The sequence below is a fragment of the Drosophila eugracilis genome, unplaced genomic scaffold (assembly GCF_018153835.1).
Source record: "Drosophila eugracilis isolate 14026-0451.02 unplaced genomic scaffold, ASM1815383v1 contig_75, whole genome shotgun sequence".
In the NCBI taxonomy this organism is placed as follows: domain Eukaryota; kingdom Metazoa; phylum Arthropoda; class Insecta; order Diptera; family Drosophilidae; genus Drosophila; species Drosophila eugracilis.
The window spans coordinates 1,658,908-1,686,504 of NW_024573645.1; the positions used below are offsets into that span (position 1 = coordinate 1,658,908).

General features: G+C 39.1%; 4 protein-coding genes across 5 annotated transcripts; 3 read left to right on the forward strand and 1 right to left on the reverse strand.

The window, feature by feature from the left end:
- Positions 1-1,508: 1,508 nt before the first annotated feature.
- On the forward strand, positions 1,509-3,853 carry LOC108111583 (eclosion hormone). 2 transcript variants are annotated; one of them, XM_017221103.2, is made up of 4 exons: positions 1,509-1,636; positions 2,957-3,141; positions 3,222-3,250; positions 3,438-3,853. In XM_017221103.2, the coding sequence occupies exons 2-4, from the start codon at positions 3,033-3,035 to the stop codon at positions 3,591-3,593; spliced, it is 294 nt and encodes a 97-aa protein (XP_017076592.1). In that variant the 5' UTR covers positions 1,509-1,636; positions 2,957-3,032; the 3' UTR covers positions 3,594-3,853. The 2 variants fall into 2 exon arrangements, with proteins under 2 accessions (XP_017076592.1, XP_017076593.1); XM_017221104.2 differs by having other exon boundaries at positions 2,961-3,141.
- Positions 3,854-4,099: 246 nt separating this feature from the next.
- On the reverse strand, positions 4,100-26,176 carry LOC108111607 (peroxidase). Its single transcript, XM_017221136.2, has 10 exons — positions 25,715-26,176; positions 15,586-15,744; positions 9,550-9,632; positions 9,250-9,340; positions 6,485-6,873; positions 6,160-6,333; positions 5,097-6,027; positions 4,761-5,039; positions 4,601-4,697; positions 4,100-4,540 (listed from the first exon to the last, which is right to left on the reverse strand). Exons 1-10 carry the CDS (start codon positions 25,723-25,725, stop codon positions 4,493-4,495), a joined length of 2,262 nt encoding a protein of 753 aa, XP_017076625.1. The 5' UTR covers positions 25,726-26,176; the 3' UTR covers positions 4,100-4,492.
- On the forward strand, positions 9,830-11,670 carry LOC108111608. The gene is made up of 5 exons (XM_017221137.2): positions 9,830-10,077; positions 10,223-10,414; positions 10,480-10,791; positions 11,220-11,349; positions 11,412-11,670. Exons 1-5 carry the CDS (start codon positions 9,859-9,861, stop codon positions 11,495-11,497), a joined length of 939 nt encoding a protein of 312 aa, XP_017076626.2. The 5' UTR covers positions 9,830-9,858; the 3' UTR covers positions 11,498-11,670.
- On the forward strand, positions 17,598-17,946 carry LOC108111578. The gene is made up of 2 exons (XM_017221097.2): positions 17,598-17,805; positions 17,870-17,946. Exons 1-2 carry the CDS (start codon positions 17,598-17,600, stop codon positions 17,944-17,946), a joined length of 285 nt encoding a protein of 94 aa, XP_017076586.2.
- Positions 26,177-27,597: the final 1,421 nt, after the last annotated feature.

Consider the following 27,597-nt stretch of genomic DNA (forward strand, 5'->3'; position numbering starts at 1 on the left):
TTAAACTGTTTCATCAACAATTTTCTGGGATATCTGGGAAAGTAAAAGTGAAATTTCTGTGCAAAGGAGTAAGTGCGAAGTAAGTTTTACAACACTGGACAATACGTGTTAGCGACACCTATCGCTGGTTTACATGTCAAAAGAAATATTCATATTGACACTGCTTTTCTACCTTGCTATTTTCTGGCGACACCTGGCGGGTAAACTTACGTCGCACTGCTTTTCTATAAGAAGAACTGCTTTAAATATATGATGGCTGAACAGTTTGATGTATGCAAGCCAAAAAAAATAAAGAACATTTAAAAAAAAAGGTAACTTTTAAAACAATTAAAATTTATTTAACAATGTAATTTTCCAAAATTCAAACCCATTATTTTATTAAATACTTTTATAGTTTCAATGTTCTTATTTATTTATATATCTGAAGACAAATCCATAAATATTTTTTAAAACTTCATTATTTGCTTGATTATTTAACACACTCAATCTTTATTCTGTACATTATTTGCTGTATTATATTTGCTCTCCGCGGTCTCAACTGGAATGCAAACATACACCTTCCCTCTTATAAAACTAGACTCTTACTAATCAATTTGCCATCCCTCGCTAATCGTAAGACGATGCTTGGTATCGTCTTTATCCATAATCTTCTTATGGGTAAAATTGATAGCCAGGCCCTTCTAGGCCGCTTGAATATCCATGTACCCCTTAGGATTACTAGAAACTATATTCCTCTATCCTTAGAGCATCGTAGTTCGAACTTTGCCCAACATAAACCATTTCGGGTACTATGTTCAAACTACAATGATCTTTATAAAATTACTTCTAACTCTTCTCCTAATACTTTGAAAGTTTCGATACTAATCCATTTAGCACAAAACTAACTTTCCTCGTATCTTTACTAATCCACTCGGATCTATCCCCGTGTTCCGAGCCGTACGTCAGACGGCAAAGCCACTCGGTCGCTTGGGCGGGAGGTGGGTTGCACGTCAAGACCTACTTTATAATCCTATAAGATAAATAGTGGTATTAATTGCATATGTCCCAATCCTGCCTTTTTCAAAGTCTCTCTGTGCATGTTAATATGCAAATTTCAGTAATGTTTTCCCTTTAATCCATACTTGATTTATATTTTAGGTGAGGTGCGGAAAAGAAAAAACATTAATTCAGAAATACTTGCCACGGATAAGGAAATCCAAACCGACGATATGAACGCCGGGAAAAACAACTCCTTTCGATAGTATCATTTCCTGTTTGGCTAACAACAACCTGCTAACAAAGCCCAAACCAGAGCCAAAAGAAACGCAATTAAACTGGCTAAGTAACATCCAGTACTCAGTACCCAGAACACCGCTGTGAAAAGCACTCAAGAATGCGTCCGACTACAGCCAGCGGAAGTGACATTTTGCCATTTTGCACATATTCAATTAGGTGGATTTGCTGGCGAGATAAATTGATTAATTTGCTCGTGCGAATCAATCAGCCTCACAAAATCCAACGTACTCGTATAAATACGGCAAGAACTCTGCAATCTAGAACCAGTTTCCAGCAAACAAACGTGTTGCCAACGTACTTTTTGTCTAGAAACTTCAAACGCCCACACACCTTTTGCTGTCAAACAAACAGTCAACTACCGGTAAGTTTCAAGTACCTACGTCACTGAGCCGAAATCTTTAAGCCTGGCTCAAAAGTGTCACGCCCACAAATCTCTGAATTTGTGACGTATTTTTATCATTACTCATACGATCATGGCGCGTGTTGCCAATTAGTTAGGAAACATACAATTTGTGTCGCATAAAATTAACATAACTATAAAATTTCCCACGATATAGTTGATTTTTGTGCTTAATTTTTGTTGTATTTTCTTTTCCATATTTTGTTTTGTGAGATTCGGAATGGCATAAATTGCCATCGAAACCAGTTGGCGGCGTGTCCGGTTGGAGGCAGGACAAAAGAATTTTATATTTTACTGGGGCGTAACTTATTGTTGCGGCGGCATCTGGTCTTGGATCCGTTCTACGCTTTACATTTTAACCATATTTTTACTGCATTCACAGCGCCATTAATTAATGGGCTCGCCAGTCGCATACGATTTGCATTCATTACGATTTCAGTTCAGTTCGGTTAAACTTCCTGCTACTAGAGAAGTTTTTTTTTTTATTCGAAAAAGAGCTTTCCGCTTAAGCTACTTTCTTTCCCAAGTTCGGTGAATTTTTTATTTAATGTGCTCTTGAAAATCGGGGAAATTTTTCAAGTCATGCGTTTAAGGAATTTGCCATTATGGATTAACAGAAAATGGCATTAAACGTTACACGTTAAAAAGTCAAGAAATAATATTAGTTTAGTTTAGTTCTTTTCTCTTTTTCTGTAAATTGTTTAAATTTCATAAAATCCCTTTTATTCTCAACAATCAATCTCTCAAAATTTCAAGCTTAAAACTCTTATTTATAAATATTTTTTTTCTCTGTAATATATTAGTCGCGCTTACCATTTAGCATAAATTCCGTTTAATAAAATGCCTGCTGCTCATCCATTCATCGGCCATTTAAATGTGTTATAAAATCTGTTCAAATAATTATGCAAAATTCAACAAACTCTTTTTCAATGGAGAAACATTTTTTAATATTTTGCGTTTTGCTCGGGAATTTGCATACGCTTAGCAACTATAATGGCTATTTGATTGAGTTTGTATTGATTTCGATTGGCCCAAAGATCTGACGTATTTTAGCGCCACTGGGGCTGGCCTGTCGATTCGAGTTCGAGTTTCCTCGCATCTGCGACCGGCTCAATAGTTGCTTTTTTATTATATTTTTTTTTTTTTTTTTTGCTTTTTTGCTGCTGCCGTCTCTGGCTTCTTTACTCCGTTAAGCTTTCGCATCTGCGTTTGGGCCGAGAGCATATGTATATAAAATAAGAAGACAAACGAGCGATAATAATTATTTCCACTCCGCTCTAGACAGACAACGGTCGCAAGTCAGTCAGCTCTCCAAGCAAATCGATTGCCATCTCAATACCAAATTACCAAAACCATCATGAACTGCAAGCCCTTGATTTTGTGCACCTTTGTGGCAGTTGCAGTTTGTCTGTTGCATGTTGGAAATGCACTGCCCGCCATAAGTCGTTATACCCATAAGAGATTTGGTAAGTTTTATTACACATTTTACTGATTTCTGTATGCTCTTTTACTAAATGAATTTTATTATTTTTGTATTCCCTTACAGATTCCATGGGTGGCATTGATTTCATTCAGGTTGGTTTTTATGATAAGTTCAGGTTTTCGAAACTTTGAATATTAATCGTTTTCTGGGATTTTGTGATTCCTTTAACTGTTTAAAGTAAAAGCTATTTTTAATTAAAAATATAGAAATCTTGTAAATTAGCAAAAATTATTATTTGAAAAACATTTATTAATCCTTTCAATTTTATTTATCTAACAGGTTTGCCTTAACAACTGCGTCCAGTGCAAGACCATGCTGGGTGATTACTTCCAGGGACAGACCTGTGCCCTATCCTGCCTCAAGTTCAAGGGCAAAGCAATCCCGGACTGCGAAGATATTGCCTCTATAGCGCCGTTTCTAAATGCACTCGAGTAGATCGAGTAAGAAGCGTCTTTAGTGCGGTGTGCGGAGTGTGTGCGGCGATGTGTGTGCTTTTATGGCCTGTGAGTCAGGTGTGGATTTGGGTCAATGATGCGATGCTCAACACGATGCTCAAGTCTTGGCGATCTTGGCCGCTGATGTCGACCACAACGATGATGAAATGACTTTTGCTAAACAACTGACTTCCCAGCGCGAAACCAAAGAGTTCCTATTAACTTGTAATTGTGTAGTAAATAAATAAATTCTTAAGAAAATATTTGATTTTTATGTTGTTTGATTAATCGAGGCTTACAAATGGTTTTAATTTAATTCAAATATATTTTATAGAAAGAACTTACCCTCGAAGACTTAAGAAGTCGTAGAACTTCATAAACATATTATGTAAATATTATTCGAAATAAGCTAAAACTTACCTGCTTATTGTTAACCTTTTTTTCTTATACTTCTAGGTAATTATTAAAAACATTTAATGAGTTACTCACCCAAAGAAAATGAACAAATTTTGTTTTTAAATTTTATTTAAAAAATACTTGCATATACAAAAACTTACATCGAGACATATTTTAAAAATTATTTATGTTTTCTTTATCGTTTTTTTTTCTGATTGCTTCGATATGCTTTAACTTAAAGGCGCTATTTCTGCTATTTAATAATAATATATACAGAGAATGTATGGTTCATGCATGGAAATGCTGGAAAGAGCTCTGAAGAAATGGCAGTGTCAAAACTACTGACTGGCTATAGAAATGCGGATGGTGAGCAAAGACTAGTTAAGAGACTAAGCAGTGAGAAGAGGAAATGTATATAGACAGATAGAAGTCAGAAGATATAGATATGAAGTCCAAAAAATGAATCGAGATTGTTAAACAAAACGTGGAAAACACAAATGGCATTTACTTCCTAAAGTTCAGTAGCGTGTCGGGAATTTCATTGATGTAGTTCTGAAAAATTATAGTAAATTTAGTAATTTATCTGAAAAGTTGAATAAATTTGTAACTTACGTATATAGAGGGATCTACGCCATGACCTCCAAAGTCTGCCCATTTAGTCAGATCAATTGATGGTATAATACCACTCTTGCAAGGTACTCGGGGATTGCTAAAATGAGTTAATATTATTAGTTGTTAGAGAACGCAAGGAGAACCCAAGATTAAAACTTACATTTCATGATCTGGCAAGACCATGGGATAAATCTGGACAGTATCAATCAGATCGGTGTTGTCGCAGATCAAGCGGGATAGCTTCGCCTTACGAATCTCCTGCAGTTGCTCGGGTGTGAAAGATGAGGGCTGGTTGGGCAACTCATACCAGAAACGATCTCCGCGACGCAAATAACTCATTTGGGTGGCAATGACACAGGCAAAGGTAGGCCCCAACATCGAGCCAGGCAGGGATTTCTCAGAGACGCCACCAGACCAAAGATCAATATCAGCAGGATGTCTAAAAAGGATTAGTTTAATATAAACTGAATATTAGTAAAACTCCCTAAAAACTTACTCGAATATGCTGCCATATCGCAGAACCGTCTCATTGGGCATGGATCCATACATCTCATCCCAAGTGTTCGAGGTTGGAAGACCGCAGAACTTCCGGAACTCCATGTAGCCGGGTATACCAAATTCTCGGCCACGCTGCATATTAAAGGACACCAAATCCATTCCAAAACGAGCTCCCTCCTTCTTGAACAGATGATTGGTAACCTCCTGGGTAATCGAGTCATCCATAGCCTGTGCCACTTGGTTCATCAGACCCATGAAGTACTCATCTAGGACTCCAGCACGGTACAGATCATAAGGTCTCCTGATCAAGTCCGACAAACGTTTCGAGGCAATAAACTTGTGGGCCTTAGACCAGCGTTCCACGGCCGTTGGCAGTAAGGAGTGGCCAAAACGGAATGCAGCTCCGGCAAAGGAGTCAATAATTCCAGGGTTTACTGTAGGATCGTAACCATCCCAGTAACCATCCTTCTGCAGAACCAAACCGAACTTCTCCATCACTTCCTTGCCCAGTAGAATGGGCAAAAATTCATTGAAAGTAACATGTTGAACTATGGCGATATTGATGCGTCTGGCCTCTTGGAAGAGGGTCTCATCATCCCAGTGCTTATTGATCTGTGATAGTCCGGTGGCCAATCGATTGTGTTCACGGGCCATCAAGGTGTGCATACAGGTCAGCACCAGCTGCTCATTCACACGAATTTCACCGCCCTCGAAACAGTACATGCTCTTGTTGGGGCGAGTGCATCCCTCATCGGGAATGTCCAACTTCAGGGGCAGCAGATCCTTCAGACCATACTCCTGGAACACAGGATTCATGCGCATCAGACCTCCATAACCGGTTCTCAGCTTGCGGGCAAAGGCTTCTTTCACTCCATAAACCGTATTGGCATCGATGACTCCAGTCAAGGTGTTGAATTGCTGACGGGATCCTAGGAAATAATAAGTAAGAAAACCATATAACTATAGATTCTCTTTTTTAGCTCGTTTTCAACATCTATATTTTAAGTTTTGACATCATATAATATATATATTTTCTACCCCCTGACGATATGAAAACTCACCTAATTTGCAACCTGGTCGTGGTGAAGGGAATCCGCGCACAAAATCAATACACTTGACATTAAACAGACGGTAGAAGTAATCATCATCGGGAATGCGGATCTCATTGCAGTATGGATGCTTCAGATGCAGCGGTCTCTTGCAACATTCCTCAGGGTCATTGCGGTTAATGGGATCTGAAATCAAGTAAGATTTTAAATGAACATTTAAAAGTCATTACGTTACTACTTCTATTAGGAAATATTTTGTTATTTAAACCCAAATTTACATTGAGATAAGAAATATATATATACAAAATCCTATAGTTTACTCTGATATTTAACTTACCCAGTGGCGTTCCCGTGAGCGTGAAATCGTGATCCATGAACTGGCCCCAGGCGATGACCATAACGGTGCCCGCATGATCGTGGAAGCCGTCGTCGGGATGCATTGTGCGTGAAACCACTCGAGAGAAGGGCAAATCCCGACCAGTCACCGAGATCCTGGGGGCGTTGATACCATCCGAATAAAGTGGGCCAATCAGACGCTGGAACGGAGCATTGGCTGCCCCCCAAGTTGGATGCTCGATATTGTTGCACAGACCATCGAAACGTCGGTATTTTCCCGGGCGACACTCAACACCGGCGAAAAAGGGTGGACAGACCTCACGGATCAACGTCTTTGAGGTATCAATCGTTGGCAATCCCTTCTCAATTTCTTCATACGATAAGCCATACCTGAAAAGGAAATAATTTATAAATGGAATTTAGACGCCAATCAAGAGTAATTATCACTTCATTTTAACGCAACTGCGGATATCGCTAAACTTGGCTCTTTCCTGCCACCAACTTTGCGATTGTCTACACATTAAAAAATTAACACTTCACATGGGGTAATAACATAAACGGATTACTTACTAGTAAGTGTTAAAATGGTTAATTTTTATTTGCAAGTACTTTATTCTTTCTGCCTGTGTAGTCTTCAGATTTTTATTGGAAAATTGCAAAATTATCGTATTAGCCCAGTTAGCAAGCCGACTGCAATTAACGCGCTTTTGGCTTGGTCGACAGATATTGATGTTGATGCCTGACGTTGACAGTGGCAAATTTTTATACTTTCAATTGGTCTCCAATATGTTTTTTTTTCTTTTTTCTTCTAATTTTTTACCAAAGATTTTCGTGCTGACAAACTGTTATTTAGTTGGCGGAGGAAGTTGTGTGTGCCGGCACATAAATCGCCAAAGGGACCGACAATAACTCTTCCTCGAGTGCATGAGAAAGCGAGAAAAGCCAAAGGGAAACTGCGTCCGGCTGGCAAATTGTGTGAAGATGCGAAGTGGAAAACTGGAAACTGGAAAACTGTAAAGCTTCACAGTCAATTGGGTTGGCAATTTACTCGTTGAGGTTGCAGGGTCGTCCCATCAGCATGTGAAAGTACCAGAAGGGAGATCTTAAAAAGCGATATCTTTCAATCGTCCATCATTGATTTACATACATGGGACGGACGGACATTCATGCTGCTTAAAGTCGTCTCATTGTTTTCAAAGAATGGCCATAAAGCCAGGCAGCCGCCGCACTGGCCGTTTTACAACATGTTATTAGCCATAATCAAGAGATTATACAACGGCAATTCAGATGTTGCAGGTGCAACAGTTGAAGATGCTGCCCCCCCAGCCCCGGTCTGATATCGGCTTAGACGACGGTCTAAGTGAAAGTCGCACATGGGGAGGTGGTTGTGATGACGGTGAGGATGATGATGATGAGCACGGACCCGCCACAAGACTCCCAAAATGTGGCCAACTGACTTGGCAACCCGCTTACCCAGATTCCACTCCCCAGAGACCCACAAAAAATTACACCTAAATTGGCCATAAAAATGGTAAATGCAAATATCAAATAGCATGAAAATGTTTTGTAAAAATGTAATGTAAATGATATTTGTTAGGCGATGTTTACTATATAATTAGTACTTGGAAGACATCTAATTTTTTAAAAACAAGGAAATGCATATTTATGTTTTAATAATATTTATGTAATCAGCTTGTCCTTGTTTTGAAAAATAAATAAATACCTCGGCATAATTATTGGTTTCTACTCTAACAGTTGCTGATACTTTAAATCTGATTTCAAAGTCTGATTTATGACATCTTCTTAAGTTCTTATCAAACATTTTCCAGCTTCTATTAAGATGAAGTCCCACTTTTATGGCCAAATCGTTGGCTTATATATATTTTTCGCTGTGCAACAGTTGATTCCGCTGCAGTGGCCAATTGTTGGCCAACTGATCATATGGCAGAAAAAAAGGAAAAAAATCAAACTGGAAATGCTGTGCGGCATCTTCCGCAGCTTCTTTTCGAGGGGCAAGACAGTCACGCGCACTCTCACTGGCTTACTGGCTCACTGCTCGGGCTGTTCACTATTCACTGCTCGATGGCAGTTTGCGAAGCGGTCCATTGCATAATCCCCGTTTGTTTACATCTGCTGCGCTGCGAGCTCCGCAAATAGCTGCAGATATTTGTTGTTTGGCAAAAATGCGGTTGCGCCAGTTGGGAAGAAGGCTTCGACGAGCTCTCGAAGGCACTTCTCTACCTGTCAGCCACTGGCCATCAGTCAAAAACCTCTGACAATTAGCATTTGCATGTGCCGAACTTTCAAAAAAAGAACTGGCTCACACAGAAAGAAATAGATCAATTCTATATAAGTAAAAAACTATTCAAAATTCCATAAATCTGACGAATAATTGACGAAATACTTCCCTAACTTATCATTGAATCTAAGTAGAAATATTTCCTGTATATTTTTCTTATGTACTTCTTCTGAGAAACCATTAAACCCTCGACCAAAAAAAAATATCTTTTTTTCTGTGCTGATGAATTCGAATTTGAGTTCCGATTTGTGGCGAGCGTAGAACCTTGGAGGCAAGAAAAGACTCATGCATATTTGATGACTGCAGGCGGTCTTTTCAGTGGTTCAGTGGTTCAGCGGTGCAGGTTGTGGTGCACGACTTAACTGCCTTGTCATGCGTGATTTGGCAATCGTTATTAGCGCCGAGGGAGATGGAGATCGTGGGCGTGCCAGGGCAACTTTCAAATGCGTTTAGCGCTGATTACTTACGTTCGGGCCAATTGGATGGAAATGTCGAGCAGCAGTTCGCCCACGGTTGCCAGTTCCTCCGGCTTCCAGTCGGTCTTAGGCTGAGCCACATCTGCAATAAACGGATATATAAACTTTTATTAACTGATATTTGGGTAAGTAATCCAAAATTCTTAAGTTTAATCTGCAGTGCAATGGTATCAAGGTCTTCTACTTTTAAAAACCATTTCGATTTCGCAATTTCAAATTATTTATAAAGATATATATTTGATACAAAAGTAAATCACTTAAATTTTAATACAGTTTTACCAATTTACTTACGTATACGCTTGCGTGCATCCAAGTAGGCCGCATTGATGGCATCGTAGGTGATGCAAGTGCCCGGTCCATTGTTATAGGGGTTCCTGTAAGTAGATTGAAGTGAAAGTGATTTAAATTGTCAATAACAGGCAATTTGTCTCTTATCACATGCTAACCACACAACCCACATTCTCATTTTCTAGGAAGCCTGCGCACTGTCAGATAATAAAATTATTGCCAGTCCAACGCGTTAAAAAGGCATGAAGAGAGAACAAAGCCAAGTTCTTGATTCAGTCTAGAACTTAACTTGGTCAAAGTAACATCGTCAGAATGAAGCCAAAAGATTTGGATCACATTTGCAGGAAATTAGTGAAAATATTAGATAACCATAAACCGATCTATCTGGAAAGAAATCTACGGGATGTTCTACCCAATTCTTGTAAAGAGCCTTTACTTAGCCGAAAGTTAGCCAAGTTGATCAAGTTAGTGTTATTGATCCTTTTTGTTTTGTTTGTTGTAAACTTCTATTACCAAGAAATGCAAGGAAAGGTAAATATTTATTTAGTTTAAAAAATATATATATAATATATATTTAGTTTAAAAAATCATTTTTAAGACAAATTTTATTTCAATTTATACTCATAATATTCACTTTTTTATTTTAAATTCTGTAAAAAACTTTTTATATTTTTAGAGTTGTGTTCTTTCTCTGCCACGGCCCCTGCGTTACGCCCTTCGTCCGCCCGAGAGATGTGATTTTTGTGAAAATATAAAAACTGTGCCGCGCCTCCAAAACATTAGCCCCCAAGAGTTTGAAAACAAATTCGCTTACAGCGCAGCCCCAGTTATTATTAGTGACGCCACCAAAAATTGGACAGCAATTTCGGTAAGTATTCCGAAAAGGTGAAACATAACCATCTGCAATTTATAATATTTGCATATATTTAATAGCAATTTAACTATTGGTATTTTCGCGATGTTTATGCCAAGGCCAAGCAAAAGCAACACATAAGGGAGTGCCAATTTCTGCCTTATAAGACAGGCTTCTTGGACATTTACGATGCCTTGGATATGCCCAAAGAACGGGTGGAGCTGAAACCAGGTGAAAAGCCTTGGTATTTTGGATGGAGTAATTGTCATGCGGAAACTGCAGAGGAATTCCGTCGGCACTACGGTAGACCCTATTTTCTGCCAGAAAGTTCAGAAAACAATGCTGTCGATTGGTTTTTCATTGGCACCTCTGGCTTGGGAGCTCAAATGCATGTAAGTTTTAAGAAATAAATCAAATTAATTAAGTACAATAAAATTTAACAGATAATTTATTGTGAACTTAAAGTTTAGCAAATTTTTCTTAGATTTTTAGCAAGGCATGAAATGTGTTGAATGAGGTAATTACCTGACATGTTCAGATTCTAATTTGAACAGGCTATTTAAATGTAAAATTGGCTACCATTCAAGCCTCTGGCTAGCAAAAGGAATGGATCATGGTCACAAAAATCATGAGTGCCCTTCTATTTTTAACTTTTCATGTAATTAAACTAAACAGTTTCAGGTATTTATTTCTAGCCCGTTTACTGAATTTTAGTTTAGGTTTTTAATACAGCTTAAGAACAATAAAAAAGATTTATTTCCGCTTCTTATACGGAAGGTAGTGATCTACTCTTATGATTGATTTAAAATCTTTCTTCCAGATTGACAATGTTAGATTGCCGTCGTGGCAGGCTCAGCTGGCGGGCAGCAAGCGTTGGCTACTGGTTCCACCTCCCGAGTGCTACCTGCAGTGCCAAAACTTCGATGTGGTGGTCCAGCAGGGCGATATAAGTGAGAAGCTACTTCATAATAATCCTTAAAGTGCTTGTAACTAACATCTGACTCCCCACCAGTTGTTTTGGACACAAATAAATGGTACCACCAGACCTTTGTACAGCCGGGAGCCATCAGTCTGACAATTGGAGCTGAGTACGACTAAAGTTAACCGGCTGCAGGCGGTTTTTCCTCGTGACAGGAAACGGCTGCCCCAACATCTCCATTCGATTCAGCAAATAACCAAACGGACAAATATGGTCAACTGTTACTGTTACAGTAACAAACTTAACTTTAACATTGCCATATTACACTGTTTTTTGCCAGCCGGTTTGTTAATTAAATGCCAAAAACACGCAAATTTTCTTATGTCGGCCAGCTGGGGCTCAACAGCTCAGCAGCTGAGGGAAAATCTAACCAAAAATGGGGGACATAGCCACTTCCTCGAATGGTGCGACATGTAAAACGCGTGTCAGGCGACAACGATGCGTGTTAACAATGCGTAAGTATTAAGTAATTACAACAACAGCTGGAGCAACTGCATCAGCATCAGCTAGGAGCAGCAAAGTTTCGAGCAGCGGATCCCCTACAAAATATGCCCACAAAATGCACAGCAACTGGCGGTTCGCATTGCAAACACACGCAATGCAAAACCATTTCGGTTAAATGCAACATTTTTCACGAACTTGCAATCGTTTTACCCTGTCACTGGGTGATTTTCCTTTAGTATTTGAAGTTTGCAAAGAAAATCTTATGGGGCTAAAATCTGGGTCATTTTCTAGTAGTCCCACTTTGGGGTAAAGAAAAAATTTAACTCTGTAAAAAGGATACAAGGACGAAAACAGAATTTTTAGTATTATTTTTACAGAGTATCTAGTTGCCGCCTTTGGATAAGTAGCAATTTTCGTACATATTTCTTGGGCAAATTTGTCAAATTGAAATCGAAAATGGCAGTGTCTGGCACTTAACTGGTCTGCCTGTTAATTTTTTTACCAAAAAAGCTGGTGGAGAGCACTCTCGCACAAAATTTACGGGACACGGGTAAGTTCAATGTGCGCATAGCCACGGCTTTTGGGCCAACTAGAAAGTGGCTTGCATGCGGCACGCACTGCGTCATTTGCTGCAAGCCACTTTGGCTCCAATCGAATCCATGCACTCAGCTCCACTCCTTGCGATCCAACTCGTCCCGCCCCAGACACGGACTTGTACTTGTTATCCTGATTGTAAAGTAAAAACTAATGTTATGAATCCCGGGCGCTGGCGATCGCAGGTGCGCGGCAACGAAACGCCAACACTTCCTGATCGGTATTGAGTTGCAGCGGAGCAGAGCACGCGGCGTATGCGTAATATTGTGAATAATTGCAAAAGCGTGTCGTAAACTCGCTGTGCAAAATATTCAAATATCATTTATCTATGCGGCCTTTTACAATCTTTTTCGATTTTTTTCTGTATGTTTTTTTTTTTTTTTTTTTTTTTTTTGTGCAATCTTTTGAGAGAGACTCACTCTGGGGAGCTACTTCGCTTACGCAGACTGTGGAAGTCGGAGATGCAGATACAGATACAGATACAGATACATTTACAATTGCAGACTTTTAGCAGACAGACAGAGCAGAGGCCGCAACGAAAGTGGCCCCTGGCAAAACCTGTATTTAACTTTTAAGTAGGTTGCTGCAGCCAATTTTTCTGCATTTTTCCCAGCTGACTTGCTGGTCAGCGAAAAAGCCAGGTTCAATAGCCAGGCCAAAGTCAGCGATAACGACTTGGCCCGATTGGCAAGGCTCACGTTTTCGATGCCCGGCGACCCCAAAAATTAGCTTCACTTCGCGTTGACCCCCAGCACTCAAAGACAATCGACAATTGAACAATTTGCAATCTCAATCTGGATCGTGTGACATTTAAAATATGTATATCTTTCCAGATGCCATAAGTGATGCACAGGGAAAAACTAGAAGCCATTTTGGGTTCTTAAGATATAAATTCTTAACGAGCTATAACTCGAAATTGTATTTATTATTTGTTTCATAGATCAAATTGAATGATGATCTTGATTTGATTTTTATAATTTGATGCCAAATGGTTCTCAGTCTTGTTATCTTGGGGACATTTTTCCCTGTGCAGACTGAAGTTCAGTTCGGAAGGTATTTTGTGTGTTGGCAGCATTTCAAAGTCACTTTTCGAAATCATCTCGAGACAAAAGTTTGCCATCAATGCAGCTGATGCAGCCCCACGGCAGCTCAGGTGTTTTTATTTTATTTAAGTATTTTTCTTCTTATTTTTTTGTTTCCTTTTGGCATCTGCAAGTGTTGCAATGCCATTTGTTTTGGGTTGCCGCTGTTGCCTTGCTATTTTTGTTTGCGGCTTTTTGTCGTGCGGTTTTGATTTTTTTCGTTTACTAATAAATCGCGCCGGTCTGTCAGGTGACTTCATGATGCGTCCGTCTGCATCACATGACTCTGAGCCAAAAAGGCTGTCGTCGCCGATTCGAGGCCAAAAACCATTTGCTGATTGCCGTTAACGAGCCGCCACAGCCGTGACAGCGAGTGAAACGTAAGAAGCCATCATCACACCTGAGAACCCATTTTCCGAGGCAAATGTTTATTTTTACCCAAAGGTCTGTTTTTTCTTACACCCTGCTATCGAGGAGTATATAACGCGGAAAGTTGGTGGAACTGGAGTCATTGAAGTGCTGGTCAACGTCATGAGATCTTTGGTTCTAATACTACTGATTGCAGTTTGTACTGCGAATCCCAGAAGAACTGAGGATGATATTTGTCCTTTAAGCTGTGACGCGGACTATAAGCCAGTGTGCGCCATCCGAGTCAGAGGCGAATCCCCTAGCTTTTGCTCCTTTCAAAACCATTGCAGTCTGAGGTTGTTTATTTGCAACAGCAGACAAGGTAAGTTTAATTTTGAAGTGTATTTCCATCATATAAGACTTAACTTTCTCTCTAATCATTATTCAATATATACTCAGATTGGAGAATGGAGAGCAATCAGACCTGTCTGCGGCCTGTTGAAGGCTGCTCAGAAATAACTCAGTTCTTTCAAAACAATAAAGAACGATTGGTCCGAAAAACGAAAAAATATCATGCAGAAACCGAAAAGAAAAAGCTAAAAAAAACTAATTTATAAGTCTACTAAAAATTCATAATAACCTACAATAAAGACGTTGGTTGTCAAAAGTAACCACTAACTTGGCCACTCGTGTTCAGCAACAGATGCAATCACTTCGTACAGCGAAACCCCGCTAAGATATATACGAGGTGTGTTCAAAAAGTAAGGTGACTCTTCAAATTTCGCGAATTTCAAATTTTTCGATTATCGATTTTTTTGTTTTGTTATATTGGTACACTCTTCCCTAACATCTGTACCAAGTTTCAATGGAACATCCTCTTTTGTTTGGTTGTGAGAGGCGTAAAGTTACAAGTTGTTTTGCGAGCTCGGCGATTTTTTGCTATCGAAAAATATGGATCAAAGGATTTGGATTTTTTGGCCAAAAACAACACCACAATAATGCCTCAGCCACCATATTCACCGGATTTGGCCCCATGTGACTTTTTCTTGTTCCCAAAACTGAAGATAATCGAAAAATTTGAAAAATTTGAAATTTGAAAAGTCACCTTACTTTTTGAACACACCTCGTATAACTTCTAAAACGTTTCGATAATCGAAAAATTTGAAATTCGCGAAATTTGAAGAGTCACCTTACTTTTTGAACACACCTCGTATGTATATATAGTATATATCTGGTAAGTATGGGAATATCTATCCCTAGGCACTGCCAGCAACTTGGAAACATCAACGTCAAAAGGCGGTTGCCGAATGATTGCCGCTGCTGTTTGTGCTGCTAATGATTGGCTCAAAGCTCGTGTGCCGTGTTGTCGTAGGTGTAGAGCCATGTTGCCACCGCTCAAACAAGCTGAAAGAGCACAAACTAAGATTTATGGATGTCAGTCGGGCAGTTGTTCACTGCGAAAAAATTCCTACCAAATTGATATACAAAAAATCATAAAAACCACTTTGGAATTTAGAAATATTTCTAAAAATTACTATAGAATTTTATTTTTATAGGAAGGAAAGTTATTAAAAAATCATTTAGACTTTATATTGCCTTGACTTCTTCCCCTCTGTTTTTTTTCCTCTGCACAACGTTTCGGTGTCAACGTTCAAATATTTGAGCCTCAAACATAACCCAGAATGCCACCAAGCCACTTTTTCTGCAACATCAAACACACAGTTTCTATTTGTACTTACAAAGTGCCGCGGAATAGATTCACATTGTAGTCGTAGACGGAGGAGCGACCAGGTCCGGCCAGCAGAAGTGCACAATCGGAGCCGTGGGACGTCTGAAGTTGCTCTCCAAACTGATGATATTGCGCATGCGCCACCGCCGCCAGAGACAGTAGAAGTATTCTGTAAAGAAATATGAGCAAAAGTAGGCAAATTAACACGTTATGCTGGTACACATGCAGCTAAAGGAGTCACGCCCCTTTGACAAACAGCAACACGCCTGCAGCCAAAGGCATTAATCAGTCAGTCAGACAACTAGTAGGTATAGTGAAACTTCCATGGTTAAACTGCGATTTATAACTGAGAAAAGTTGTATGGAGAATAATATCTAAACATGGTTGAGATTGTAAAATAATTACCAATTAAAAGGTATTTAAATCTGGAAATTTTATATTTTAGACGTCGTTTTTGCAAAAAAAGATGTTGAAACCAATGTAACATACAAATTCTATAAATTTCTGGTAAATGCTTTTTGATTATTATTAATTTTAATCTGAATAAGCATTTTAACTTCTATAATCCCAAGCAATATATTTCAAAGCATACTTTTAGCGACTTGAAACATGACATTCATTTATAACCATAATGTAGTCCATATTTCTAGAACCACTGTTTCTCTATATAGCATTCGGTTACACATATGCAAATTCGACTTCTGTGATTGCAACTGTATGTTGCAGCTGTCAGCCGATCGGCAGTCGGCATGGAACCCATAAGCCCAGTTGGATATTGTATTTTTTTTGGACTCGCCATTGTTTCGGGCGTTTCTTTAGCTGTCAGAAATGTAAGGGGCGGGCTGGGGAATTCGACATCTGACATCTGGCAACCTTGCTTTTATTTTACGGCTTTAATGTGATCAGATTTATGACTTGCAGCGCGTGTTAATCGCTTGTTAGCTTTTGTCGCCTCACACAAAGCTGAAGACAAAAACAAAAAACTCTGTATTTTCGGGCAATTGTTAACGGCTTTTGATAAGTATTGATATTGATTGCTATTGTTAATCCCGCTGCCTCTGGCTAACAGTGAAAGTATGGCAAGATATAGGTAAGCCATGCCCCTTTTTCTTATATAACCGAAAACAAGGTTTGCCTGGGATACCCTTTAACACTTCGAGATTGAAGTAACTGGAATTAACTTAACTTAATTGAAATTTTGAAAACAATAAATTACTTCATTTGCTGAGATCACTTTAAGTAACTGCTTTCTATAACTTGTTTGGCCGCCTGGCTTAGAATTAAGTATGTGATTTTTATGGAGATTAGAAATTTTACATTCTAATTTCATGTTTAATAAATATAGATAACAAATGTATTGATCGAGCATTATGAGAATAATCCAAAAGCCAAAGAATACAAATCACAAAGATTATTAATAGGAAACTGTTTTCAAAATAAAAAGTAACATTGAAATTTCACAGCTTCTGTTAAATTAGAACTAACAAAAACTGATGGTAAATTCATATTTGAAAGAAACTTTTAATGAGGCAAACATTATGTTTACCATTTCTCCAAAATTGTCGATGATTGTTGATAATAAGTAAGGTTTTAATAGCTGGCGATACACTCAGCCATAAATAGTGAAAGTGTTTTGATTTTCATTTACCATCTATCGAGGGTCTCATTTTGACGAAGGGCGAAACTCCCTGGCTTTAGGTTTTGCTTATATAAACGCCAAGGGAAACAATAACGCACTTAAGTCCTTTCACTTTTCGCTTGACAGTTGGTTTTTTCTTTTCTTTTCTTTTCTTTTCTTTCCACTGACCAAGTACAGTGAGATACCTTTTAAGTGTATCCCATTACAAGGGTTTACTGAACTCAGCTCTCTGGCTGAAAAGATATCAATGCACCTGCATGCACTTTTGATGAATAAAACATCTGTTTATAAAATTTAATTTACAGGTTTAGTATTTCGCTTATAAAAAGCATACTTTAAGATTTTATGATCATTCGAAAGCTCAGAACTTTTCGTTGGACAACATGAAGTGTGTTGCAATATTTTTGATTATTTCCTTAGGGTTCCTTGGCTTAGTTGAGGGAGATGAACCGAGATGCCCAAGAGCCTGTACTAGGGAATTCAGTCCTATTTGTGCGGAATGGCGAAGGGGTATCATAAGACCTATTGTAAGTCGTTGTACTTTCTCCAATAAATGCGTTTTAGATAACCAAAGATGTAGAACAAATCAGAGTAAGTTAAATTTGAGTAGATTAAGTTAGGTTTATACTAACTTTAGACCTTTATAAAATAACAGATTGGGTTGTCGTCGATGAGAGAAGAAAATGCCGGAGAGAAACCCCAGATTGCGATGAGCTACGCAACTCAGCTTAAATTTAAATCTCTGGAAGACCTTTGAACAGACAATAAACTTTAACTCTTCCCGCTCATATTACATCTGACTTTGATTAATCTCGGGCCTAAAAATATTAAACAGAAGACTTGCTCACTGTTGACCAATGTGCGGTCATAAGTTTTGGTTTACAGCTAACACGATTTGCAACTCTTTACGCTCCTCGCGTTAACGGAGTTAAATGATTATTAAATCTGGTTACCAGCGAATTGCTTTCATTTCGGTTTTCGCACAACACTGAATTTGGTTCAAGGCTGCCCTTAAAATATCTACTTTTTCGAGTCCGTATGTGTGTGTATGGAACGTGTTTATGATCGCATTTTGGAGTGCCTAGTTCATTAGCCATCATGACAGGGCAATTAGAATGCAAACAAAACGCACTCGCCCACACAGATAGATTTATTTATTTGGCATCGACATCATGCCGCACGGCCACGCCCAAGCCGAAAAAAAACGCGTGCCACAAGGGGGGGGGCATTTTTTTGTGTTGTGCTGTGCAAATTTAATTGCCGGACCCCAGATGCAGATCAGAGTTGCAGGCCACTGCGTAAAGTCAATTAATTGTTGCTCGCCTTTGGGGCGACAGCTTTTGTGAAAGGCCAGCACGCAACGTCCTTCTGGCCAACCTGCCAACTGGCCAAAATCCATACAACAGGTATATATGGTATGTACATATCTGCAATTTATGCACATTCGCATGCATATGCAATCTTTACACCTGCCCGCAAGAGTCAATTAATTTCGGTTCGTCGATGGCTGGCCAAACGACTTTTACATAAATCGCAGCTATGGCTTATCTAAGTCACTTGGTCACACCAATCCGTTTCTTTCCGATGACACACATATTATGTATATGAAAATTTGAACTTTTCTAGGGAATTTGTGTATTTGCAAACAAAGAACGGGCGCAGTTGCCCAATTATAGCCGCCATATAGGTCGATCCCTGCCATATCTGTGCATATTTCTAAAGCGCATCCAAAAGTTGACATTTGCTAATAATATATTTTTTCCATAGGCAGCTCTAAGTTAATTGCCCGATGCATTGTTAGACTTTGTATGTGGCTAGCTGCCGATCGTATCGTGGAGTCTGCTCTGATGCTACTTATGTCATCTTATGTCTGTGGAATACCGAATACCTGGGAGCAGGGCTGCCTCTCTCAAATAAAGAGGGGCGTGCCAAGTGCATAGGACTTTTTGTTCAGCTCTTTCTTTGTTTACAGCTTGCCACATCAGTGGTATTGTTGTGGGTATTTCGGCTTGTATGTAAATTGCCAAGTCTTTAGTTAGTTTTTGATGTCATGAAAATGTGTGGAAATTGCTTTTGTAATGCCCAGAGAAATTCATAATTTATCTTTGCTGCCTTTCCATTGATAGTGATAAAGTATGGCTAAATGGAAATATGACAGAAATCTGCTTAGATGCTTAAGATGTCTTAGGTTTATCAAAAAGTTGTTTACTGGTTTTGATATGTGAAGACAGTCACTTTTGTTGAAAGTGATTAAGTGTGGTAAGGTGAGAATATAAAAGATAGCATACTGCTCACCCTTAGTATTAAACAATTTAAAGTTTTTCTATAAATTATTATCATATCAATTGAGGCTTATGGGAAGGTTTCTACTTACAGTTCACACCATTTTACTCACAATGTATAGATGACATTGCGAGTGGAATTTTTAATAGTTTTTATGGCTAACTAAATTTTACTTATAAATCAAAAGATTCATGCAATGGAAAATCGAAATATAACATTTTGTTAATAATCCGAATAATGTGTTGAAAGCAAAAGTCTTTGGGGCTAAACCAAATATTGTAATATCTATAAATAGAGCACATTTCTGCTGACCTCAGCTACCGTTTTAATAAAATTTAAGAGCGGCAAGCCAGAAACTCTAAACCCCTCATTAGTGATCATTTATCATTTGCCTTAAAATAACCAATACTAAAACCGCATTTGAATAAAGCCAAGTTAAAGCCACTCGATAGCCACGAGTCGGAGTGCCGGCAATCAGCGATGTGCAAATATCGCGGCATGCTGTTGCACTTCTATCCGCTCTCTTGGCCCATGCTGAGTGGATCTCGTTTCTGGGCTGCATTGCTATTGCCAGCCAATGCTGATTTAATTGTTGCTCAGCACTTAGCTTTACTCAATACTAAGCTCTGCTCTGGCCAATTGCTTAATTGATTCTGGCCAGACAGGTAGCGTTAATGTCCAATGTCTTCACATCCGCCTGCCATTTGGCAGGCAACTTGGTAAAAAAAAAAACTAGGAAAAAACTGTGCGAAACATTTCGAATCAATGGGGCACACATGGCGCATACTTGATTAACGGCAGACCAATTGCAACATGACGCACATTTATGTGGCATTAGTGTCGCCTTCGATATTTTATTGTGCCATAAATTGGCAATGCAGATTCGATGGCACACAGTACAAGGAACGATAAGCGGGCCATAGCTGCCTTAATTCGCTCTCTGACCCACAAAGCGTTCGCGATCCTATCGCTGCGAGAAAATCTATTAGAGCTCAGCAAGCTGCACTGAGAAAAATAGATGCTTAATAGCATTAGAAATTGTTTTGAGAGTTTTTTAACAATTAGTAGTATTAGTAGAAGATTAATAGTTGGTAACTTTGATTGGTAAAGCTTGGAGCTTTTTTATAAATAAATGATAAAATGTATTCTGTTTTTGTCCCTTTATTTCTTTACATAACATATCAAATTTCTCTGTGTATAATTTTCGGCATGTGAAGGGTTTTGATATATCACCCAACCGGCACGCAATCGCGATAGCATCGGACACAGCTAACGTGCGGTTTATGGACTGCTCGGTCTCAAATAGAATGTAACCAAAGTGCAGCTGCTGGCCAAGTAGTGGAAAAACCAACTAAATTTGGTTTCGATCTCCATAGCCAACTGACTGATAACCGAAGCCGGCAATCTGACGCTTTTAACAGCTTATTAATTGGGCGGCCGCCCCTTGCAGATTTATACCTGGCCAACTGGCGGCTAATTGCATACAAATTGCAATGGCTAAGCCAAATCAGTGAGACGGAGTTAGGAGCCAGCGACAAATTCAATGCCAGGCTTATTGACCGAAAATGCCGCTCAATGCAAAAACTGGCTGCAGATTGCCATTGATTGTGCATAAATCAAATGGAAACAACTTTTGCCTTTTGACGTTAATTTTACACGAGAAGAAAAAAGATAAGTAAATTAGATCAAAGTCTGAAATGTTTGGAAACCAATTAAAAAAGTTCTAATAAAAAAGTTATTACGCTAGTAAAGAGATTACTCAAATATTTTTCTTTAGTTAAGAGTAAATTATTTTAATACAGAAGTTTTCTTTCTGTGAGCGGAGCTTTGTGCGTTGGCTCTGGGCGAACAAGCCGACCGCCTTGACTTTCTTAGCCGAGTCTGAAGTGCACTTCGCCGCGGCGTCTGAGCATCCTCAGCAAATGACAGGGAGTTGCGAGTGGGCCACGTGAGCAGCAGACAGACACCTTTCACCAGTCTGGGTCCACCGTAAACAGATTCCCCCAAAATAGCTGCAACAATTACCAAATTTTGTGCTCATACTTTAGTTTAGTGCTGCCGGCACAGGCATTCAATGGCTCGGCAATGCTTGGCAATTGGCACATCGTCTTGATCATCGTCATCATCATCATCATCATCATCATCATCAATTTGAGTGCGAATGTTGCAAGCTCAAAATATAGAAAAAAAAATGTTTTGAAAAATAAAACACATGAGCACTCCACTTGGCCTGCCTACAAATGAGCCAAGTGATTATTCGGGTTCGGTTTTTGAGTGTTGCATTGCCCAGCATACCGACATGCAGCATACTTGTGCTTTATTTAAATAGTTTTTCCGAAAAAAATATATGTAACTGACGGTTGCATCTGTTACTGTTACTGTTCAATTTGCACCGGTGGCTCACAGTTTTGCAGCCAGTTGCCACATAATTTCTGACGAGTGCACATACAAATCAAAGCCAGCACGCGATTTGGGTTACCAGGGCTCTCACGATCCCATTCGAGAGATCTGCTGCGAATTGCGTCGACAGCCCCTGCATTTCAATTAGCAATCTCTGCGGTTGGTTCTCTGATAAGCGGACAGCGCCGCCTTGATCGCAGCTTTTCACTTTTTGGTTCACACGCTAGTGGGCGGGTTAATTAAAGGGCACACTGGGAAAAATTGTCTAAACTTACGTCTACTTCTTATTACAACTCTATAAGCTTTGTTGCTTTCTTTTTTAAATTTCTACAGAACACAATTTTAAGTAAAAGCAATCACCTCTTTCTGATCTTAGTTCTCTATTGGATACCAAACTCCAATAAGTTTCGTTTTGTCATTACTATTTGCTACACTTTCTCGGCCTGTGAGTCAGCATATAAATAAAAATAAATAAAATATTTTCACCCAAACAAAAGACGCCTACTCAAGCACTATTCAGAGGCCCAAAGATTGTAGATGGGGCACGTAGTTGTATCATCAAATCAGTGTAAATAGGAGGCCCACCCCTGGCGTCCATTCATAAAGAGCGGCACGTTCGAGCACTCGTCCACTCAATCAAACCATCACCATCCTCTTCATGATCCATGATCCCTGTTCGTTCAACTTTCTTTTGTTACAACATCAATCAGCGATGTTCGCGAAATCAAAGCAACATCAACAGCCAGGGCGCAAAATAAAAATAAAAAAAAAGAAATATCTAATTTACGAAAATATACCGAAAATAGAAAACCCATTGAGGAGTCGGTCGTTGTGGGCAGGCATGACGTGAATTTGGTTTTTGAAAGTGAAATGATTTTGAGTAATTTACGTTAATGTAGCGCATTAATGGCGCATCATCAGCAGCATCCGAAAAGAAGGAGATCTTCGAGTCAAAAGTGAATGTTGACCAGCATTCACTTTAAGAAATCGAGCAGTTGCAAAATATTATTATATGTACCCAAAAGATACATCCATCCAATACTCGTACATACATATATCCATCAATGTAAGGCCGCCAAATGATTTGTTTCAATGCTGCCACCGCTCTTCTCTGGGGCAAGGGATTGCATGAGTTGTGCGAGTAATTGTGGCAAACACATCACAGGCACAGACATTTTGCCCAAAAATGGGGAAAACAACGGCAATATGCTACCACAAGTCATGGCTTTTGCTGCCTCTTGTCTTGTGAACCTTGTAAGGCGGTTTATGTAACGAATCCAGCGCCAAAGATTTTTGCCTGCGGCCGCCATTTGGCCACAAAACAAAGGCCCCAAAAGCACTGATCGATATAAGCACGGTCAAATTTCTATAGCCTGAAACTGGAGTCCCCTTTATGCCTTTTTGTAATTTGAAGTTGGTTAAATAATGACATAAATAATAAGGTACAGTTACTTCCGGCTTCCGATTTGAGAAATGATTACCTTTTAAGTTTGGGACCTACCTCAGATTGTAACTTGAAGTTCAAGTAATATCCCTAAACTATAAAATAACAAAAAAATAACAAATATTATGAAAGAGTAAGACAAAACTGCTGTTCAACTTATGGAATTTCGCCTGTAGCCTACTGAGGCTTTGGCCCTCATTAATACGCAGCACAATGCGACTCTTTTTATCGCCCAGTCTCGATCTCGACTTCGACTTGAGTTCGATTTCGATTGGGATCTTTGAATGCACTTCGCATTGCCGCTTTCCAAATTGGCACTAACGCCCTGCCTCGATTGTCTGATTTATATGCGAGCATGCAAATGGAGTGGTTGCAGTTTACGGATCGAAAAAGTGCTGGCAGCCTTGACACAAATTCAGCCAGGAGAGCGGCAATCAACGCTGCCAGTTCCCCTTCGTCTTTTACCAATTTCTTTCCACCACCTGCCTCCCCGAAATTATGTCTTCATTTTATAACATTTTGCACTGAGCTCGAGACCGGATTGGTGGCAAGTCACGAGGCAGATGTGGCCATTGAGTGCCAGGAAAGCCAGGAAATCAACAGGTTGCTCCGTTTCTGGTCTTCTACATTTAAGGAGAAAGTAAAACGCTGCCTGATCGATTTCAGCTGGCAACTGGTTGAACGTGAAGTTCAACATCCATCCACAGGCATTGTGCAACTCGCTTTGAACTTCGCATCAAATGTTAATGACCCCGTTTGGCTAACAGCTAAAAACTAAAAACTAAGAGGCAAGCTGTTCGGTTCTTGGTCATAACTATGTTTTATGGGGGGACTCGGAAAAACAAATCAGCGAACGAGGCGACCCAGCAAACAGCAGACAATTAACAGGCACTCGCTAAGTTCCACCCAGCCGGGTTTTTTTATTTTATGCTCATTGCAGTCTATGCCACGTTGGCCAGGTAATCGAGGTGTGAGCTACTGCCTGCCAACTACCGTTAGCCAATAGAACTTGCCGGGAAGTTATGGCCATGTCCCCAGGTACATGACAAATAACCTGGACACGCCCCACCGCGACTAAGCCTGATTAAAACGAGGGCTAGCTGCGGCTTAGCCTTGGTTTTAAGCGGATAAACTCCGGCTAGACTGCCTTGCCTTGCACTAAGTATAGAAATGGCATATCTACTCATAATTAGTTACTAAGAGAAACAACATTGATCCTTCATAGTTTTATAAATATGTCAAATAAATGTCATCATCCTAATCTCAATAAAATATTTATTAAATTATTAAGAAAATATAAACATAATATGTTAAAGTGCAAGGATCTTTCAGCCTCTGTTAAAATGCAATTTAAAAATCTTATATTTAATATTTCAAGTTCCTATTAAAGGACACAAAAACAAGAAGAAATGAATTTATTTTTAATAGAGAAAGCGCCACAATAATTGTTTTTCGTTATAAGATGTTAAACCACAAATTTAACAGCCTTAAAAAACCCAATCAGAGGTATTTATCTTTTTAAAAGTATTTTTATGCAAACTATCACTGTGCATGAAATGAGTTTCTTTTCGAAAATATATATTACAAAAATATGAAAGGCCATTTTAAACTATTAATAACGATCGAAATATAAACCGTTTCTCATTGAGTTTAAACTATTTTAGCTGGCGCTAAAATCTTATCTTACAGTTAATTGCTATTTAAATTGAAACCAAAAACTCCCGCTGAGCTCTATTTTAAGCCCGCATCGGAGGTGTGATTTTGAAGTTTTCGTCGGAAGCTGAGATGGCCAAGAGCGTGACCTATACGCTCATTAATTCCGTTGCTCCAGGCGCTGATTTGTTCATCATTACGAGCTGGGAATGGCTCGTGGATGGCCAGATAGAAAGTGGCAGGAAGCCATTAGCATGGGAAGTTGTTAGACAAGGCAAAAAAAAAAAAGAAGAGCTAACCAACTCGACGTAGTGGTTGGCCTGAATATAAATGAAATAATCAAAACACATATATGGCGCAATGCCGTTTAATCACTCGTCGAAAATCACCAGAATGCCGAACATACCAAACGAAAACTTTCTGTGCCAACGACTCAGAACTTTCCAGCTAACACATACACAGATAATAAAACAAAACAGAAAGAACAGAACAAGTATGTTGGAGAAATGTTTACAGAAAGTTGTCATAAGCCAGCGGCTGACACGTAAAAATTACATAAAAATGAACAGGAATATGGCTAGAACCAGTCGCTTTACTTCTAGTCTAGACATTTCCGAGACGCCCAGCACGCTAACTTGCCACACACAGGAAATTAACTAGAAAAATGTGTACCAAAAACTAAGTGAGTGCGGCTCATTAAAAAATAGCCAGCGTACATACCTTAAGATCATTTTGTTGACGTTGCACGTTGCCACTTGGCCGTTGGCCGTCGTTGTTAATGACTTCTCTAAATGCGTTAGCTTAGATATATATTTTTGTAGGCTTTTGCTTGTATTTGGTTAGCGAATACTTAAAGCCCCAAGAGCTGTGAATTAATCCAATTATGGCAGACGATGACCCACGCTTAGTTGGCCTCAATTAATAACGGACGCGAAGAGTTCGTTGCCTGAGTCTTTCGTTTGGTGCGAGAATTCTTAACAATTATCGAGCACTTGTCGCGTCAGCGGTTAACTTTTACTATCGGGTTTCACCCTTTTGTCACTAATTTTTACTTCTTTTCCAATGCACTTTGTTTCCTGCACACTCACTCACTCGCTCAGTAAAACGAAAGAGCCCCGTCGATTTTTTTTTTTTTTTCTTCCGCCTGCACAACCGCCACGGAGTGTGTCCAACAATTAACTGAGCTCCGCCAGCCGATGCTGCCACAGAAAAGCCAAAAAAAAAGAAGCTAACAAACGGAGCCGGCTCGCCGCCGTCGACGTCGGCGTCTGTGGCGCAGCGATAGCAGTCAGAGCGGACTTCGGTTATCAGCTGCCAAGTGCCGGCGGCAGCAGCGGTAAAAAACACACAGCAAATATATACAGACGCCCCAAGATCGACTCGTTTTTTGAGTGAACGCTTGAGTGGAACCGAGCTAGGCTGCGTGTGGATTGTTGTGAGGTGAAAAGAGTGCTTGTGTGGTGAGTTTTGTAGTGTGCAGTTCGTGTCTTAAGTCTTTCGATTTCGGTGATACCTTATCTAAGTAAAAAGGTATTCTTTTTATTAAAAAGAATTTTTAATGTGATAAATATTAAAGAAGCACATCATTATTTTAGATGTTAGTGTTGGCTTTTTGTAAATAATTTTTTGAGCTGCTAAATTTGTTTCTGTGAAATAATAAATTTTACAAAAAGGTCAATTTCTTATTAATATTATTAGTATTAATAGATCAAAATAATATTAAGACATTTTTATATTCATAATTAAATTTCGAGCAAATTTGCCTTCCTAAGTCAACTGACTTCCAGTCTATTGTATGACATTTTAAATTGGCATTGGTAAGAAAATAAATTACTTGAGAAATTTAAATGCAAAATACAATTTATGGCCGATGGCAATACTAAGAAAAAAGTACCAAAAGTTCAAGGTTTGTATTGTATTACATTATAATCACATTTATGTGGCTGGGCAGCTTTTAGAAAAAGGCTGTTAAGCCCATGATTTGTAATCACAATTGGGGGTATATATCTTGTTTATTATTTTGTAGATATTGAAACGAGATCGATTCCAGGAATCAATAATCAAAAGTCTAAATGTTAAAGTTAATTTAACGGATCAATAAAATCATTAAAAGAAATTACATTTAAAAATGTTAAAAAGCACTCAACAAGAAATAACATTTTAATTACCAACTACTATCTGGTTTTAAAACTGTTAAACTCGGCACAAGTAAATACGCGCCCACACTAAAAACCCATTTCACTTCCAACAGCCAAAGAGTTGGTAATTATTTAGTGACGGCTCAGTCCCACAAAACAACTCCCACGACGATATCTGCGATCTTCAATGCCCATGTAAAATAAAATCTCAATCTGCAGTCGTTACTTTTTCTACACGTACTTATTCAATTTGCCAAGCAGAGCTGCACCTTCGGCAGTTCGTCGAATCTGTGGCATATCAGTACGAGCCAATTAATTTAATTTGTCAAACCGCACATACAAATCGGGCAAAGCCTTCATCATAAGTCAAAACTCAGAGGGAGTTACAATAAAGTAATGCAAAGGAGTCTAATAATAATAATAATAAACGTAAACCAGAAAACGTCAAAATGCCGGGCAATTGAT

Bases quoted from the DNA above. Each gene is read 5' to 3' on its own strand.
- LOC108111583 (XM_017221103.2), top strand. From the start codon at position 3,033: ATGAACTGCAAGCCCTTGATTTTGTGCACCTTTGTGGCAGTTGCAGTT. The intron at 3,142-3,221 runs GTAAGTTTTATT...ATTCCCTTACAG, and splicing joins TTATACCCATAAGAGATTTG to ATTCCATGGGTGGCATTGAT. The intron at 3,251-3,437 runs GTTGGTTTTTAT...TTTATCTAACAG, and splicing joins GTGGCATTGATTTCATTCAG to GTTTGCCTTAACAACTGCGT.
- LOC108111608 (XM_017221137.2), top strand. From the start codon at position 9,859: ATGAAGCCAAAAGATTTGGATCACATTTGCAGGAAATTAGTGAAAATA. The intron at 10,792-11,219 runs GTAAGTTTTAAG...TCTTTCTTCCAG, and splicing joins GCTTGGGAGCTCAAATGCAT to ATTGACAATGTTAGATTGCC. The intron at 11,350-11,411 runs GTGAGAAGCTAC...ACTCCCCACCAG, and splicing joins GGTCCAGCAGGGCGATATAA to TTGTTTTGGACACAAATAAA.
- LOC108111578 (XM_017221097.2), top strand. From the start codon at position 17,598: ATGAAGTGTGTTGCAATATTTTTGATTATTTCCTTAGGGTTCCTTGGC. The intron at 17,806-17,869 runs GTAAGTTAAATT...ATAAAATAACAG, and splicing joins AAGATGTAGAACAAATCAGA to ATTGGGTTGTCGTCGATGAG.
- LOC108111607 (XM_017221136.2), bottom strand. The intron at 9,633-15,585 runs GTAAGTACAAAT...ATCTACTTACAG, and splicing joins AATCTATTCCGCGGCACTTT to GAACCCCTATAACAATGGAC. The intron at 5,040-5,096 runs GTAAGTTTTTAG...AATCCTTTTTAG, and splicing joins CGATATGGCAGCATATTCGA to ACATCCTGCTGATATTGATC.